Consider the following 17,510-nt stretch of genomic DNA (forward strand, 5'->3'; position numbering starts at 1 on the left):
CAACGGAGATTTTGATGGGCTGACAGCTCAAGTCGGGCATAGTCACAAGATAATCGCATGAAAGAGGCAATAAAGCCCCTGTCTTGGCCAGCATCAACAGTCTTTCTTTTTGCTTTCGATCCTTTTTGATCATTAACCGTCACTCCCTCGCCAATGCACCTTGCAAGCAGAATAATTTCCTCACCAGATTCGCAGACGTCTTGTCTTTTAATTCTCAACAGTGATAGCTCAAGTTGGTTTGCGAGGGCTAGGAGGTATGAAAGCCCAGCGCTCATTCCTAATCGTCTATCACTAGCAGTCTGGCACTGCCCGTAAAACCCCGGCACACACACGCAAGACACACGTTGTCCTCCTCGTTTTCCCTCCTCTCCTTGGCCTCTCCCTCGAGCCATCTTCGTATTTCCGGCTCTTTACCACTCACTCGAAGCTCACTTCATGACTTCTGTGTCAGAAGAACAACAGGACGATCGATCCGAAGCACGCAGCATTGATGCTCGAACTATGGAGGAGGCAGACGATCAGTCTTTCCAGCCTTTTACAGGGCACAAAAAAATTCTCAATACCATCTCATACTCGCCTGATGGCAAGTCCATCGCAACTGGCTCAAGAGACAACACGATCCGCGTCTGGGACGCCAAATCGGGCAGACAAGTAGGGAATACGATGCGCGGACACACTGACGACGTCAACAACATCTCTTACTCTCCTGACGGCAAATCCCTCGTTTCTTGCAGCGATGACGGTACTGTGCGTCTCTGGGACATTACAGATGCCGGAGGCGCGTATGCAAAGACCCTTGAGCTACAAAAAATCCAAGTAATGGTTGCCAAGTATTCTCCGGACGGGCGGTACATTGCTATTTGCGGCACAGACAAGACGCTCAAAATCTGGGACACACACGAAGGACGGTTGACGTTGAAGGCCGAATACGGCGGCCATACCCAGTGGGTTTTCTGTGCTGCGTGGCACCCAAGTGGGAAGCAGCTCTCCACCTCTTGCGCTGACCCCTATATTCGCATCTTTAATTTGTCAAACCCTAACGTGGTGGCTTTGCTCATTGAGGGACATCGGGATAATGTCTGCTCAGTGATGTACTCGCCAGAGGGAAACTTTCTGGCGAGCGGGGCATACGACTGCAGCGTGCGACTATGGGATGCACTGACGGGGAAAGCCGTGAAGAGTCCATTTCGAGGCCATAGGCGCGGTGTTTCGTCCGTGGCGTGGTCTCCCGACGGCACGCGCATCGTCAGTAGTTCTGGGGACCATTCAATTCGCGTTTGGGATGTCAGCACTGGTCAAAACTTCTTCGACGGAGCTTTGTACGCACATAAAATCGACATATGGAGCATTTCGTACTGTCCCGATGGAAGGTTCTTTGCGTCAGCGGATGGCAGCGGCCGAGTTCAAGTATGGGACGCGCTTACAGGCAAACCGTCACTTCCTTCGGTAAGTATTACCACAATGCAAACCCCCACACTTCGAGGTAAACATACACCGTCAGATTTCCGATGAAGAACTTTCGTCTTGCAAAGAATTGGCAGAAGATGATTTTGCAGATGATCAAATTCCCAGCAATCCCGGGAAGATGCGAGCTGGAGCCTCCATTTCAGCGATCGCGTGGTTTTCAAACGGAGAATGCTTCGCAACCGCCGGGGAAGAACCTGTTCTACGCATCTGGAGTGTCAATACTGGCATGCAGATGAGCGAGTTTGCCAGTCACCATGAGACCGTCAACGCATTGTCCATCTCCGACAACAGCACAACGCTCGCAACGGCATCGGATGATCACACTATCCTCCTTTTCGATATACGATCCATGCAGTTACTAATGGATCCTCTCACTGGCCACGAGGGAGCAGTCTATGTTGTAAAGCTGACGCCTGACGGCACTCGAGTAGTCAGTGGAGGCCATGACAAAGCGGTGCGTTTGTGGGATGCACGCACCGGCAAAGCTCTCCGCGTCATCGAGGCTCACACAGACGCCGTGCGTGCGCTCTCCGTGACAAAAGACGGGAGCAAGCTGGCAAGTGGCGGGGACGACAACTGTGTCTACGTCTGGGACATGCAGACTTTTGAGCGCATCGCCGGACCGTTCAAGCACGATGGTCCTATCTGTTCCGTAAGCTTTGCTCCTGACGGTTCGCGGCTCATTAGCGGCTCAGACGACTTCACCGCCCGTGTTTGGAAGATTGCAACTGGCAGCCTTGCATTTGATCCTATCCGCGTTCATGCAGGCCCAGTCGGAGCGGTCGATTGGTCGCCGGACGGTACAAAGGTATTGACCGCAGGCGCTCGTGACTGGACAATATGGATATGGGATGGGTCCACTTGCGAGCGCATTCTGGGTCCTTTAGAGCCGTTGTCCTTGGATGGGGGTAAAATTCTCACCTTTGCGGATGGCCGTGAAAACGGCATCGCTGCTGCTTCCTTTTCTCCAGATGGAATGCGCTTCGCAAGCGGCTTCATGAACCACCGGCTTCATGTATGGGATACAACTACAGGTGTGGTTCTTCTTCCAAAAGCTGAAAAGGGCAAGGATACCGAGGTAGGGTGGCTTCTAGATCTCCGCGTCTGTTCTGACCACTTTGCGCTCCCACTTAGTCAAACCCAGAGAAAGCGGAGGCGAGTAAACTTGATGGTGTGCAACGACAGCCTGTAAGCATTAGGTGTCCTATAACGTCGCAAACACATAGCTAACCGCTATCAAACAGAGTGTAAGCGAAAGTATAATGAATGTAAGCCCTCGAACCGCTAGCGATTTTCCCACCAGTGAGGTTTTGACCTTGTGCGGCTTTGACCCTGTGCTTCAGATGCCTGCAACAGTGAGTAGGAATAATCTAGCCTCAGCATCCAAAGGCTTTTGGGACGATACAGACGTACGTTATTTGATGCACGCCCTTGAGCCCCCCTTCTTAACCCACAGATGTCCTACTTGTAGCTCGGTGCTCCTTCAAGAAGACGTGGAAATTTAGAGAGTGGCAGGAACATGAGGAACACTGACGAGTCGCAGAACAAAGGCAACATCCTCGGGCGGCTTTGGCGGCACCAAGCTGAGCGACGTGTCTCGAAGGTCAGGGGAAAGAACAAAGAGCAGAGAGCTGGAACCAGTGACCCCGAAGACCACGCTATGACTCGTACACCCAGGCCCCCTGCTGCAGAAATCTCCGAGGCACACGACAAGCTGGTACGTCATCGATTCTGCTAGCCGTTTGTTTCAATCTTGAATCCCACATACCGGTGTTCAGCGTGTGGTGGCGGCAGGATATGACCCGCGTGAACGATTCCGCACATGCACCCCAGAATATGACGACGAGAGAGACTCGCCGACAGGCTCGGCGAGCCCCGTTCGGCCGGAAGACGGTTCAAGTAGTGACGATGAGAGCGAACACGGATTGGCCAAGACCATGTGTTTTTGTCTGTGCCTGCCGTGGTGTAAATGATTCCATTTTACGTGATTTATCGCTCACATCATTTGGAAAAGACCCTACGTACCAACAATTAGCTATTATCAGCGATGACCTGGTACAGAATCAATAAGCCTTATGTCTACGCGCACGATCTTCGTCTTCCACGGGTCTCTTGCCTAAGCCAACGTGTCGAGACTGTTTTCGAGCTTAAAGAGTTTAATGAGTGACAAGTGTTAATGTCAAACATACGATGCTCTCCCAACCGGATTGCAGTCGCCCGTGTCTGTTGTAATGTGACCCCCAAAACATATCATCCCTTCGAATCACTTTAACTGAAAAGTCAATTGCGGCCAGCTGCGACAGGAAAGTAAACTTTGCGACGTTAACATGCGTACATTGTAAATGACATAATCCTCCGACTATTCATACACGGCGAAGCCGAACGCTTGAAGTGGACGTAAAGACATAGTATGATGCAACCACGTTAGCACAAGTCTTCAATACCACCCCGTGTGGGTGCTTCAAATGACGAGACCTAGGTCCCCCGCAATCAGGGCTGCAGCCTTTTCACCGATGAGTAAAGCGCTCGAGTGAGTGTTCTGGATATTGTCAGTTGTGTGTTATCCATTATTCATAATGATATCTACTTACGGCTGCGACGTTGGACGGAGCTATAGATAGATCTGTGTGCATTAGGAGTTTACGTCAACGTCGAATGAGATTTCAAAGATTGTGCTAGTAAGCTCACCAGCTACTTTAAGGCCTTCGACTCCGTACACGTTCAAACGAGCATCGACAACACCACCTTGATCTCTCGGTTTCATGGCACACGTGCCCAGCTAATATTCCCTGTGTCAACGGCTTTGTATCATATGCAGCCTTTCAAAGCTTACCGCGTGCCTTGCGCTGGTCACTGCGTTTTAGAATAGTTAGATACGCGACTTTTAGCTAATCATTGTGAAGTAGATGTCTTACCAACTTCGCGGTGAAACTTCTCAATTGCTCGGTCATCCTCCGCGCTATATACCAAATCTGGTGCGTTGATGGAAATGGGGCCGTCCGTCTCCTTGCAAGCCGCTTCGCTTCCCACAGGAAAGACTGGATGACGAAGCTGCAGCTCTCCTCGATATGCGGGCATACGTCGAATCCACTCCCTCAATCGTTTGTATGCGAGGCGCATGACTGCGACGTCAGAAGCGCTGTGTGGAGGCTCTTAGCGGTCATGTTATCATATCTGTTGGGATCCTGACTGACTTATCCAAAAAGTTATCAATAAATTTGGGTGGCTGCCGAGGGTCAGTACCGGAAGTAATATGTACACTTCCGGTAGAGATAGGATAGCACTGAAATCATCAAGACCGGAAACCCATCAGCTTTTGGATCTCCGCCTTGTATGATAAGTCAACTCACCATATAATAACAAGCACCTATATACTTTCTGTCGGGTACGTCGTTATGACTTCCTATAATGCTGAACAATCAATTCAGCAATAACTCCCAAAGTTAACATAATGGGCGAACCCTGAGCAAGGCATCAAAAGGGCTAGGCATTTATCTGGGTTCCTCCGATAGAAATTGTCACCCCATCGCTCAAGATATGCTGGGCCCAACTCTTTGAAGTCACGAGCATTGGGCTGCATCTTCAACGCGACATCGTAGGCACTGGATGCACCGCACCAAGTAATTAAGCCTTTCATGCTCTAGGACAAGAAGTGGACACGTACTTGTGGGCGCATATGCCCGTCCCATCCTTTCTCCACTGTGCCTGAAGATCTGGTAGCGATAGCAGTGAGCGGGTTTCGTCGGTTGAGTGGAAATGGAAGCGCACCATCAGCTTCCTTCGAGCCATGTTTATAGAGCACGTCCACCGTCTCAGACTCATCCGCCGCATAATACACCGGAAAAGCGACAATGTGATCTACACTCGGGCCCATGAGAAGAAATTCCAAGTAGCAACTGCAGCGAACAACGTACCTTGTAGGTTCTCTCCTACGCTGTGTAGATCAACAATCTGCTTGACCCCGTTCTCGTCAAGCACATCTTTCCTGCCAATTCCTGACCTCTCTAAGATTCCGGGTGAACCAAACGAGCCCGCGGAAAGAACGACCATGCGCTTCGCGCGGACGATGGATGTCGTTCCAGCCGTATCTTGATATTCTACACCGACTGCGCGGCCCTTCCTGAGGGTACAATGAGATGATGCAAAGTACAACAGGAAAAAGACCTACTCAATAATGACACGGACGACCAGCTTCTCAGTTAGGACGTGCAAATTCTTGTTGTGGTCCTGGCTATAGATATATGCGTGCGCAGAGTCTGAGCGTTTCCCTGTTTCACCGTCGATCCACCTAAACAATTTGAATGACAGCCTTCAGAACCGGATGGAAACACAGAAAAGGCGCATATACTCACTTAGCCCAACGCTAAACATATGCCATTGTCAACCCACAAGCTTAGAGGGATCTGAGAGCGGATGAAAAACGCACCGCATATGCATTCGTCGTCTTCAAGTCGTTCGCGTCCTCTACAACAGGCCTCGCAGGATCGTACACCCTCGCCACATCTAGCGCCTGCCGTCCAATATCGGTGAACACGCCTCCATACGAGACTTTGAGCGGTCCAGCGTGACCATGCGTGCCCGACTCGGACTCTGAGCCAGATCCGTCGCCGCCTCTAGGTTGGTAAGTCTCCATCTAGGCTCGCGAATCCATATCAGTGCTAGCAATCTCAGAACGAAGAGCAGGGTTTGGCCTGGAGATGGAAGGAAACAACGTACCTTCCTCAACAAAGGAACAAGATCCGCCGCACCCCACCCCTCATTCCCATACTTGTTGGCCCACTCATCATAGTCCGACGCAGCCGCGCGCGTATACATCATAACTACCACGTCCGCCTCCCATTCAGCCACTTCTCAAGCCAACCCGGTACAAAGAAGTTTGAGAAACTCACAATTCACACTCGACCCCCCACCAACCCCCCTCCCCGCATGCGCCACCATCCTCCGCCCGTCCAACCACCTACTCGGCTCCCCTTTATACGCCCACGCCGACTCCGCGTCCGAGTCCAAGCCGCTCCCCTCCACGTTCTCGTTGAACCGCCCCGGCATAACGAACCGCTCCTGGTCCTTCGTATGCTTCCCCGCCTCAATAAGCAATATCCTCAGAGCCGGAGAACTTGAAGCAGAGGCGAGTCGGCCGGCGGCGACGCATGCCGCTGTACCAGCTATACGCGACGACGACGATCGTTCATACGTTAAAGAGCTAGCAACGCGACTTAAAGCCAAAGAGAACATACCTCCAGCAAAGACGATGTCGTACTCTGACTCGGTGTCCGACATGACAAAAAGAGAGCAAGTAAGACTGGCTCAGGGTACTCCCTACATCCTATCTCAAGTGTCCCTTTATAACCCAACTCGTTATCGCGGACGCTCAGGGCACCATATGCATATGTACTTGCATCAGCTCGTGACGAAACCTCAGTATTCATAGCGCAGCTAAGAATGAGCGTGCACACACCTGACAAGCTGGAAAAACATATTATCTCGACATATGCACGGCTTGTGATCGCCACCAAATGCACCCCGCGCGACATAGCTTTATCGTCCCCTTCGCCGGAAAAAAATACTAAGCCTCACAAAGACTCACATTACGCGAACGAATCTTTTATTCACGCGCAAAACCAGTCTAGCTATTACATGTTTCTGTTCGGAGGTAAGATGCCATGCTATAGACAAAAAAAGCAGCAGATCGAGAGGATCAGATGATGATGACGATGTCGATGATGGATAGAGAGAAAAACGAAAAAAGGAAATTCGAAAAGCAAGCGAAAGAGCATTCATAATGACAAGGAAAACACATGGTCTTCCTAATCAAAAATCGAAAAATGAGGATCCAGCGTGGAGGGAAGAATCTAGTTCTTGGCCTTAGCAGCCATCTACCAACCACAAGTCAGCACCTTTTAGCATCCTACAATCAAGAGCGACGTACCAGGTTGAGCGCAGACCCAGCCTTGAACCACTCAATCTGGCCCTCGTTGAACGAATGCGCAAGCTCAATCACATCCTTCGACCCGTCCTCGTGCTTGGCGATCATCGTCAGGTTCTTGCCGGGCGCGAAGCTCTCGAGACCCTCAATCGTGATCTTATCCGAAGGCTGCACCTTGTCGTAGTCGGCAGGATTCACAAACGTCAGCGCGAGCATGCCCTGCTTCTTCAAGTTCGTCTCGTGGATACGCGCAAACGACCGGGTGATTACGGCGAGACCGCCGAGGTAGCGCGGCTCGAGAGCGGCGTGTTCACGCGAGGAACCTTCACCGTAGTTCGAGTCACCGATGACAACCCACTTGATGCCCTTGTCGCGGTAGGCGGCAGCGGTCTGGGGGACACCGTCGTACTCGCCCGTGAGCTGGTTCTTGACTTTGTTCGCCTCGCCGTTCTCAGCGTTGATGGCACCAATAAGGCAGTTCTGCGAGATGTTCTGGAGGTGTCCACGGTACTTGAGCCAAGGGCCGCCAGCCGAGATGTGGTCCGTAGCTATACGAGATGCGGTGAGACCATGCCACGAGCGCGGAAAGCGAAGGAGACTTACTGCACTTGCCCTTAGCCTTGATCAGAATGGGGAGGTCCTCTGGGGTCTTGCCATCCCAGGGAGGGAAGGGCTTGAGGAGCTGGAGACGGTCGGACTTGGGGTCAACGGCAACAGAGACGGATGCGCGGTCAGAGGGGGGAGCCTGGAAGGTATTTTCGCCGGGGTCGTAGCCACGAGGGGGGAGCTCGTTGCCGGAGGGGTCGGTGAACTTGAACGGCTTGCCATCAGAACCAGTCAGGGTGTCGGTAACGGGGTTGAAGGTCAGGTCGCCAGCGAAGGCCATGGCGGTGACGATGTCCGGAGAAGCGACGAAAGCGTGCGTGGCGGGGTTAGCGTCATTGCGGCCGGTGAAGTTGCGGTTGTACGACGTGATGATCGAGTTGACCTCGCCCTTCTTGACATCCTGACGATCCCACTGACCAATACACGGGCCACAAGCGTTGGCAAGGACGAGACCGCCGACAGTTTCGAAAGCCTCGATCTGGCCGTCACGCTCGATGGTGGCACGGACCTGCTCGGAACCGGGGGTGATAGTAAACTTGGACCTGACGTCGAGACCGTGGGCAGCAGCTTCCTTGGCGATAGAGGCAGACCGGGACATGTCCTCATACGAGGAGTTAGTGCAAGAACCGATGAGAGCGACCTTGAGATCCTGGGGCCAGTTGTTCTTCTTGACCTCATCAGCGAACTTGGAGATGGGAGTAGCCAGATCGGGTGTGAAGGGACCGTTGATGTGGGGCTCGAGCTCAGACAGGTTCTAACGATACGTTAGAACATTGGCGCTATTCACTACGAGGACAACGTACGATGTCGATAACCTGGTCGTACTCGGCGTTCTTGTCTGCCTGGAGGTTGTGAGAGAAGCGCTGAGCGTACTTGGCGATCTCGTCACGCTTGGTGGCGTTGAGGTAGTCGACCATGCGGTTGTTGAAGGGGAAGAGGGAGGTGGTGGCACCAATCTCAGCACCCATGTTACAGATGGTGGCCATACCGGTGCAAGAAAGCGACTCGACACCGGCGCCGGTGTACTCGACGATGGCACCAGTACCACCCTTGACGGTGAGGATACCAGCCACCTTAAGGATAACATCTGATCCCGAAGTCAGGGCATGGTCAAGGGGAGGTATGACTAAAATTACGTACCCTTGGGAGTAGTCCAGCCACTAATCTTGCCGGTCAGGTTGACACCGATGACCTTGGGGCACTTGAGCTCCCAAGGGATGTTAGCCATGACGTCGACGGCGTCGGCACCACCAACACCGCACGCGACCATACCGAGACCACCAGCGTTAGGGGTGTGTGAGTCGGTACCGATCATGAGACCACCAGGGAAGGCGTAGTTCTCGAGGATGATCTGGTGGATGATACCAGAGCCAGGCTTCCAGAAGCCGAGGCCGTACTGTACTATATGTGAGCGAGGCTTCTAACGTTGAAGGGGGATAGCAAACAGACCTTGGCGGTGGCGGTAGCCAAGAAATCATAGACTTCCTTGTTGATGTCGATGGCGCGGGCCAAATCCTTGACACCACCAACCTGGGCCTCAATCAAGTGGTCACAGTGGACGGTGGTGGGGACGGCGGCGGTGTCCATGCCGGAAGACATGAATTGGAGAAGGGCCATCTATACAGAAAAGATTACGTCATACAGGGTTCGAGGTGACGTATGAGATAACGGGTTGACGAACCTGAGCGGTAGCATCCTGGCAAGCGACGCGCTGTTGATGTCGTGTCAATGAGGGTGTTCAAATGAGAGGACAGAAGAGAACACACGTCCGGGCGAAGCTTGAGGTAGGAGGTACCACGGGTGATGTCCTGGTTATGGGGGTCGTCAAGATGGCCGTAGAGGATCTTCTCCGAGAGCGTCAGAGGGCGGTTGAGCCTTTGCAGCCATTAATATCCGACTCAAATCTTTGGAAACAGAAAGATTCACCTCTGGCGGACGACGGCGAGGTTGTCCTCGATACGTTGGTAGTTGATGTATGCGCCCTTTTCGAGGAGGGACATGGGTACTTTTGTGTCACCGATGCGGGAAGCGGCGGTGGCCATGCCGGCGGCCATGCGCTTGGCGGTGCGCATGGCGCCCTGCTTTGTAGAAGACGCGTTCAACATCGTCGAGATGTATCACCGACGACGAGGGCGGGGGGGAAGACCGCAGGCGAGAATGTCGTCGACGACGAGGAAGAAAAGTTGGAAGGAAGAGGAAGGGGACTCGGCAAGTTGCGGAGGAGAGCCAGCGTGCATTTATCAAGCTCCCGCCCTCGTGATTATGGAGGGGAGCAGCCAATCAGATTTCGCACAATAATACAGCTATCGCCGCAAGGTCCGACAAACACTGCCGAATGCGGCAGGTGGCCGGTCTAGCATTCACGACAGCCGGCCGCTCTGTTGCCGATAGTTGCCGACGAGTGGTCTGCAGGTCAAGGAAGACGCCGCAAGATATTCCGAACATGTCAGACATTGGCTAATCGCTGCACGGCGCAGCCTCGAGGAACATGCAAAACGTTTTCGCTCTCCCACCGGCCGAAGTTCACACTCCCACTGCACCTCCCAATTGGCATATGTCTGGCCGCCGAGGACCCATCGGGTAACGGCAACATCATCGTCGCATCATACGCGCCGTGTGCACCCATCCGAAGCTGTGATACTGATGTGAATGCTACTGACACAAGGAATCGACGTCATGGCTAACGTAGAGGACAACGCCGCAGCATAATCCAAGACAAGTTTGGCTCCAGTAAGTAGTATTAGCGAGCCTTCTCTAGATCTAGTCTATCCTGTCCTTCTTCTCTTCTCTTCTTCTTCCTCCACCGTTTTGAAACAAAGTGTAAATAGCACACGATCACCGTGGCACGACAGGCACACCCCGGAACTCGGACCCCAGAACCGGACAGCGAGTGCCGCGGTCCGGCGTGCACGGATGAAACGCTGGCCGACGGTGAATCGATGACCAACGGCCGTGTGCTGCTCCTCCAAGTCCATCCCACGTCACACACAACGTCCACCTGAATCTAGCCTAGCGTCCTGTGGACAATCAGCGCCCAGCGGCCGACGCATACCCGAAGCTCGTCCCCTCCAATCCCCTCGCCACCAGCGCAAACTGCTGTGCAGCCTCCTTCGTCCGCTTCGGACTTCGCGATCTGCTCCGTGTCCAATCAACCAGCCAATCACAGAAACACATGCCAAACAACACGCACCCAACGACAGCCTTGACAAACGCGCGCTTCGCCTCCGGACTCGCCTTCGAGTCCACAAAGTCATCCTATCACCCGTCAGCGCATGTCAATATCGTCCAGTGCAAGCCCACTCACAGCAAACAAAATCTCCTCCATCCATACCCTCGCCTCCGCCGGATGCTTCGTGACAATCGCACTCAACACCTCGATCAGGTTCGCCGTCGCACTGCGCGGTGCTACGCCCGCAAAGCCCTCGAGCAGCGCGCGCATGATCCGCCGACCGTGCGTCCCGATCAGCGCCGCGTTCTCCTCGCTCAGCGCGTCGCTGCTCCCTGTTCGCTTGATAAGTGCGCCCTACGTAGTTCTCAGTAAACAATGAAACGCGATGAGGGAGTGAAAGTGAGACATACGAGGAAAGTGCACGTCGCAGCAACCGAATACCGCTCCTGCATCGCCAGCCCGCCCAGCGCACACCCAATCAGCGCATCAAGCGCACCAGGCGGGAGCCTATAAAACGCCACAACAAAGCGCGTCGCGACAACATCCATGCACCCAAAGAACGCCTGCACAATATCCGGATTCTGCACCAACCAAAGAAAGCAATAATCGAACCAACTCCCATGTCAGCACCGCTCTCCTACCAAGGCCCACCCCACACTCACCGAATCCATACCCCCAGGCTGCCCCAACACCCCCAACGCCGTCCTCAACAACACCGGCACAACCTGCCCCACCAACGCCAACGCCTCCGCACTCGGCCCGCTCTTCAGCGGGTTCCCCCCACCCCCTACCCCTCCGCCCGACGGCGTGCTCGTCCCCGACGACGCATACGGGAACGGCGACGGCGCATCCAGCTGGTTCAGCAGCATACTCGCCAGCGCGATCCACGTCCCCGTGATCTGCCGCTCGCACGCCGCGCACACGAGCTCGAGCAGCGGTCCGGGCGGGAGCGAGAGCAGCGTGACGTCGGCGGGGAGCGCAGTCAGCGAGCGAAACAAGTCGGATGTCGCCTGCCCACGCCCACCCGAAAGAAAGGTACATTTTAGATGGATCGAACGCAACAAAGAAAGGCGAGAAAGCAAGGGTACGCACATCGCCGACACTCGCATCCGCGCTCCACAGCCCCAGCGTATCTCGCACAGCGGCATACACCGCCTCGCGCATCCCGACCATCCGCGGGTCCGTCCTCGCCCGCTCCAGCCTCTCCACCGCCGCGGCCTCTTCCGACGACGGCTCATCCAGAATAAGCAGCGCGTCCGTCGTGCGCGTCAGGCCCTTCGCGACGCCCGCGAGCGTCTGCAGCTGCACAATCGCCAGTGCACGCGCTTCCTCTGGCAACTACACAAAAAAAACGCACATCCATGAGCAACACACTCGCGCAACGACCCAGCCAGCCATCAAATCGCAAGCCAACGCACCTGCGAGCTCCCCTGCAACGCCCGCACCAGCTTCTCCACAATCGGACTCGCCACAGCCTGCACGGGCGGAATCGCGTCCTCGGGCGGCAGCGCCTGGATCACGCTCGCGATGCTCTGCAGCACCTTCGCGCGCTCCATATCCGGGATACTAACCAGGCTCGCGTGCAGCTCCGCGAACGCACCAATGTGCGGCGCAAGCGCGCTCCGGTTCGCGTCGCACAGGTCGCGCAGCGCGTTGGCGGCGTACAGGCACAATGCGGGCTCGGTCAGCGCGGACGCGACGTATGCGACGGCGCGCATGAGCAGCGAGGGCTGTTGTTGTTGCTGTTGTTGCTGGCCTGGTTGGAGCGATGCGGGGGACGGCGATGCGGATGGCTGCGTGGTGAACCACGATGCGTATGTCCCTGGTAGTCGGTATGAGCATGCATACATATAACATGAGGTAAGAAAAGGAACAGAGGGAAGAACACACCGATCAGCCCCAACGTCGTCCTCCGCACCCTGTCCTGCCCCGCCGTCGGCAGCCGGCCGAGCATGTCCTCGCCGAACAGGCGCACGAGCCGGACGTTGTCCTCCAGCGGAACGGCCTCCTGAACCGACATGACGCAGTGCAACGTCGCTTCTATCTCCTATTTGTTCGATGGGTCGGGACGTGAGAAGGAAAGCACCGGTGGAGAAAGGAATACCGCACCTCCCAGCCGTCCTGCTCCGCCCGCTGCGCGAGGCGCTGTTGTAGGTCCTTGAGATAGTACGCGAGCATGTCGTCCCGGAGTATGTAGTACCTGCGCGCACTGTCACATCTCAAGCGAATGTAACAATTTAACGGATGACCCACGCGTTGATCAACGTATCGCCCACGTCCCTCCGATACCTATCGCAATGCCATCGTCCTCAGCATCCTAACCCACCAAAACCAATCAGAAATCACGCACACTTGAAACTTGTCCACCTGGTCTGCCCACCCAAACCAAACCAATTAACCAATCACGCGCATCCTCCTTAAAGAAAAGCCCAAACGCACCTTTCGCCCACCCGCCCCCTCCCCTCGGCCACACCACCTTCCGCCTCAACACCTTCACAAGCTCATCATACACCGCCCTAACCACACTCCACATATCCTCCTCCTCCCCATTCACCCCTCCCGCCCCTTGCCCGCCCCTGCTCCTCGACCGCGCATGCATCACCCCACCAGGCGGCACATCGCCGTGCAGAAAATCGCCATGCGAATCGCCCAATAAATCATTCTCGTCGTTCTCGTCGTCAAACTCCACGCTCCACAGCGCCTCCTGGAAGAGATACCAGAAGCCGAGCGTCATCTCGGACGCGTCCTCGTCCGCGCCGTAGTACCCCGCCAGACCCGTGTAGGACATCAGCAGGCGGAGAAACGTCTGGATGAGGTGTGCGCGCGTCTGCGGCTGGAGGTGGTGCAGCTGCGGAGACGCGGAGGGCGCGACGGGCTGCAGCGAGACGATGTGCGACGCGAAGTACGTCGTCGAGTGGTCGCCCAGCGCGACGAGGAGCTTGCAGAAGGAGTGCGAGACCGCGTCGACGTATTCCGCTGTTGTTCGCATTATGGGATTCGAATCACGATGCAGAATGAGAGAAAACGGGAACGTACAGGCACCCTGAACGATCCGCGCGCCGTACGCGGCGCACCACAGCAGCAGCGGCTCCGTGAGCGAGCCCGTGCCGGAGCCGCCCGCGAGCGCCGACTTGGACATGATCTCTTGCAGAGCGTCGGACGCAGGCACGAACGCGGCTTCGTCCATCTCGCCTCCGCCGCTGGCCGGGGGCGTGAGGAGGCCGATGAGGAGCGGGATGAGCGGGATGAGGTCGCTTTGGGCGCCAAGGAAGGGAGGGTCAGCGTGTCATGAGCTGGAGAGGACAAGAATAAGGATGAGACTCACTCGCCGCGTAGAATGTACACCCATGACTGCAGGCATCTGAGCGCCGCATCGAGCTCGCGCGTGTTACGCTGCCCGTGACCGTTCATCGCGCTCGTCGCTTGGTTGATGGACGACACGATGGCCTGTACGACCATCGGCGCCGCGTCGAGGAGGGACTGCTGCATCTTCATCCTGCACACATTCATCATCCATAAGCTGACACATACCGCAACGCAGTAGATTAAACCTTGGGGGGAAACGCACTTTGTAGTACCGAGCAACTCAACAGTCTCCAGCTCCTGCGCGACGATCGCGAGGAAATCAAGTAAATGCTCGGTGGGGACACCACCCGAGGACATGAGCGACGCGGCGGAGAGTATCCAGCCGTCCCATTGCCACTGCGAATTCTGACTCGGCACGATCTTGAGCGCTAGCGATGTTATCTATGATCGAACATGCGCGCATTGCAAGGGTAAACGCCACTGAGGCATGAAAAGGGGCGGAACGGAAGGAAAGGGGGAAGACGCACAGCGACAAAGAGCTTGCGGAGGATGACCTTGTTGCGGCCCGAGACGATCGCGTGCGTCGTGAGCTGGAGAAGCAGATCGCGCAGCTGCATCACCGCATCCTGGGGCACCGAATCCCTGCCGCACCCAAACCACGCCAATCCGACACCCAGACACGCATCCCAGATCGCATCCACGCGCACGCACACCGCACCGCCATCGCACGCCCCGCCAAGGATTCAAAGGTTGTCGTCATTAGGGTGCTGTAATTTTGGGGAGAGGGGGAGGAGACGCACCAATCGCGGGCGATCTTGACCTGTGCAGTGTGTGCGCCGAAGAACTGGACGTTCTCGTCGTGGTGGGCGAGGAAGGGGACGACGAGCCCCCATGCCTCGGGGCGGCGCTGGATCTCGAATAGCTCCTGTTGCAGACGGCGCTGCTCGGCGGGGCCGAGGGTCGCGCGGGGCGAGTAGGCCTCTTGGATGAGCTGTAATCAGATGCGCGATGTGGGGTGCAGTGGGCATGGTGTGTCATGGTCGGGCGCGCACGAGGGATGCGAGTTGTGGATGGAGGATGGCGGGGTGGTGAATGTTAGTTTTTTCTAGTTGTGGGCGACATGAGGATGAGGACGGACTTGTGCAGCGCGATCGACGTCTGATTGGGAGAGGGCGGGCAGAAAGGTTGCGGACATTCGACTGGGGCTGAGGAGAGGAAGGTGGGGGAGCGAGCAAAAGGGGAGACGCGTCGCGTAACTCATCTCCTACTCCCAACTGAAACATTCATCCACTCGCTCCGTTTGTCATCGTTCAGCTGATACTTAAGCCAGTGAAATACCCAGAGTTAACTCGCTGGAGCACCATAGTTCCAGCTCACATTTAATGCAGAACATAATCATACATTCTAGTCTACTTTCCCCTCCCAACATCATCCAACGCCCTCATCTTCCGTCTCCTCTCAACCAACGCCCTCCTCGCACTCTCCTCCTTCTCGCTCAAACTCTCTCTCCTCCCTCCCCGTCTACTACCACCGACTCCTCCCTGCCCAGCACCCCCAAAGCCGAAATTCGCAGACGTCATCACCGAGCTCGCAGACGAGCTCTTGCGCCTCACGAGCGCCGGTCTGTCCCCTCCTGCCAATCCTCCGCCGTCGGATGGGATAGTGCTGGGAGCACCCTGACGACGCCGCGTGTAGCTCTCCTTCGCCGCCCGACGACGCGCTGTGACGGCGCGCTTGCCTGACGTGCTGCGGCGCGTGAGGCGGGGCTGAAGATTGAGGGGTGCAGTGGTTGCCGTCTGCGCATATGCGTGGCGTTCCTGCTCAGTCTCGAGTCTACGGTTGAATCCATCAGCGCTCATCCAAGGCTAAGCACAGAGCTGTTGGGTAGAGCGCCTCACCTCGTTTCCTCAAGTACCTCCGGAATCTGCACAGGCAGCGCCTTATCGACAGACCTCGCAGCGCTCTCCTGCGAATAAATACTCACACTCGCAGCGCTCGCCTCCCCCACCGTACGCGTCTCCGCGCCCGCCTCCCCCACCTCCACCGCGCTCCCGAGAAGCGAATCCCCAAAAGACACCACAGACAGCTCGGATCTCAGCGGGCGAAACGGACGCCTGACGGGGCGAAGCGTCGCATCGGAGTTCGCCTTGGACACGTTGGCGGTCAACGCCGCAGTCGCAGCGGCGGTCGCAGACGCAGCGGCAGCAAACGTCCGCTCGTCCTCGCCCTTCAGCCACGCATCGTACCCCGCCCCATCCCCACCAGCACCGGCGGGGCGCATTCTCGACACCCGCCGTCCAGGCACCGGCGTGAGCATTTCCCCCGCTCTGTCGTCGCCGGAGGGAGCCTGGTCCGCGGAGGCACCGCCCCAGCCCCATCCAGCAGGCAGCGGTACCGCGTTGATAGCGCTCGCGACGCCCGCGCGCAGCGTCGCTGTCCATGTCTCGCCCTGCTCGCCCGCCGCCTCCGCCTCCGCAGCTGTAGGCAGACGCGCTGTCGGCGCTGGAGAGGCGTTATACGGGCCTGGAGAAGGTGTATAAGGCAAGGGCGAGACGGGATGAGGCGAGGGCGAGTGGCCCGGGCGGAGAACCGAGGGAAACCGGTTCTTCGGCTTCGGTGGTGGCGGGGGCGGAGGGGGACGCGGGAGTGCTTTGGAACGTAGGGGATTTGGAGTAGTGCCTGGACTGTACGCTGCGGGACTGGCGTATGTGTCCGCGCGCGTGCGCAGTGTGCTCTCGCCTGCCTTGAGCGCGCCCCAAGGGACAGTCTTGCCCTGCGCCTCGACGCTTGGGTGCCGGCCACGCGTCAGATCCCTTGTTGTCGGCGTTCCCATCGTGTTCTCCATCAACATGCCCACTGTGCTGGAGTTGCGTCTCCTTCCCATACTTTCCCGTCGACCGACGGCTTCTGGTGAGAAGCCGCTGGAGTGAGAATGCAGATGCAGGCCAAGACCCGACAGCGCAGCTCCGGGCGGCATACTGATGCTCCGCGTCGACCCCGTCTCGTCGCCGCTCGTGAGCATGTCCCCAGGGACCATAT

At 56.4% G+C, this 17,510-nt stretch overlaps 4 protein-coding genes across 4 annotated transcripts; 1 reads left to right on the forward strand and 3 right to left on the reverse strand.

Annotated features, from left to right (window-relative positions):
- Positions 1 to 501: 501 nt before the first annotated feature.
- On the forward strand, positions 502 to 2,659 carry CONPUDRAFT_63890 (WD40 repeat-like protein; the record flags this gene model as incomplete). The annotated part of the gene is made up of 2 exons (XM_007774713.1): positions 502 to 1,446; positions 1,823 to 2,659. 2 exons carry the CDS (start codon positions 502 to 504, stop codon positions 2,657 to 2,659), a joined length of 1,782 nt encoding a protein of 593 aa, XP_007772903.1.
- A 1,124-nt stretch (positions 2,660 to 3,783) lies between these two features.
- CONPUDRAFT_110608 (alcohol oxidase) lies at positions 3,784 to 6,726 on the reverse strand. The gene is made up of 17 exons (XM_007775034.1): positions 6,702 to 6,726; positions 6,357 to 6,629; positions 6,184 to 6,287; positions 5,894 to 6,100; positions 5,820 to 5,830; positions 5,636 to 5,755; positions 5,382 to 5,587; positions 5,236 to 5,325; positions 5,132 to 5,180; positions 4,929 to 5,069; positions 4,818 to 4,878; positions 4,662 to 4,750; positions 4,383 to 4,606; positions 4,301 to 4,320; positions 4,156 to 4,246; positions 4,059 to 4,090; positions 3,784 to 4,006 (listed from the first exon to the last, which is right to left on the reverse strand). The coding sequence occupies exons 2-17, from the start codon at positions 6,511 to 6,513 to the stop codon at positions 3,929 to 3,931; spliced, it is 1,680 nt and encodes a 559-aa protein (XP_007773224.1). The 5' UTR covers positions 6,514 to 6,629; positions 6,702 to 6,726; the 3' UTR covers positions 3,784 to 3,928.
- Positions 6,727 to 7,378: 652 nt separating this feature from the next.
- CONPUDRAFT_63911 (aconitate hydratase) lies at positions 7,379 to 10,038 on the reverse strand (the record flags this gene model as incomplete). The annotated part of the gene is made up of 8 exons (XM_007774716.1): positions 7,379 to 7,938; positions 7,994 to 8,750; positions 8,800 to 9,083; positions 9,137 to 9,392; positions 9,446 to 9,613; positions 9,678 to 9,707; positions 9,763 to 9,871; positions 9,923 to 10,038. The coding sequence occupies 8 exons, from the start codon at positions 10,036 to 10,038 to the stop codon at positions 7,379 to 7,381; spliced, it is 2,280 nt and encodes a 759-aa protein (XP_007772906.1).
- Positions 10,039 to 10,623: 585 nt separating this feature from the next.
- Positions 10,624 to 16,912, reverse strand: CONPUDRAFT_110612 (uncharacterized protein). The gene is made up of 18 exons (XM_007775035.1): positions 15,610 to 16,912; positions 15,272 to 15,462; positions 14,999 to 15,113; positions 14,734 to 14,912; positions 14,491 to 14,661; positions 14,202 to 14,419; positions 13,605 to 14,141; positions 13,516 to 13,537; positions 13,419 to 13,454; positions 13,275 to 13,365; positions 13,056 to 13,212; positions 12,584 to 12,987; positions 12,258 to 12,503; positions 11,828 to 12,175; positions 11,576 to 11,746; positions 11,301 to 11,519; positions 11,187 to 11,251; positions 10,624 to 11,129 (listed from the first exon to the last, which is right to left on the reverse strand). Exons 1-18 carry the CDS (start codon positions 15,730 to 15,732, stop codon positions 11,024 to 11,026), a joined length of 3,399 nt encoding a protein of 1,132 aa, XP_007773225.1. The 5' UTR covers positions 15,733 to 16,912; the 3' UTR covers positions 10,624 to 11,023.
- Between the last annotated feature and the right edge of the window lie 598 nt (positions 16,913 to 17,510).

The sequence above is a fragment of the Coniophora puteana genome (genome assembly GCF_000271625.1).
Source record: "Coniophora puteana RWD-64-598 SS2 unplaced genomic scaffold CONPUscaffold_13, whole genome shotgun sequence".
NCBI lineage: Eukaryota > Fungi > Basidiomycota > Agaricomycetes > Boletales > Coniophoraceae > Coniophora > Coniophora puteana.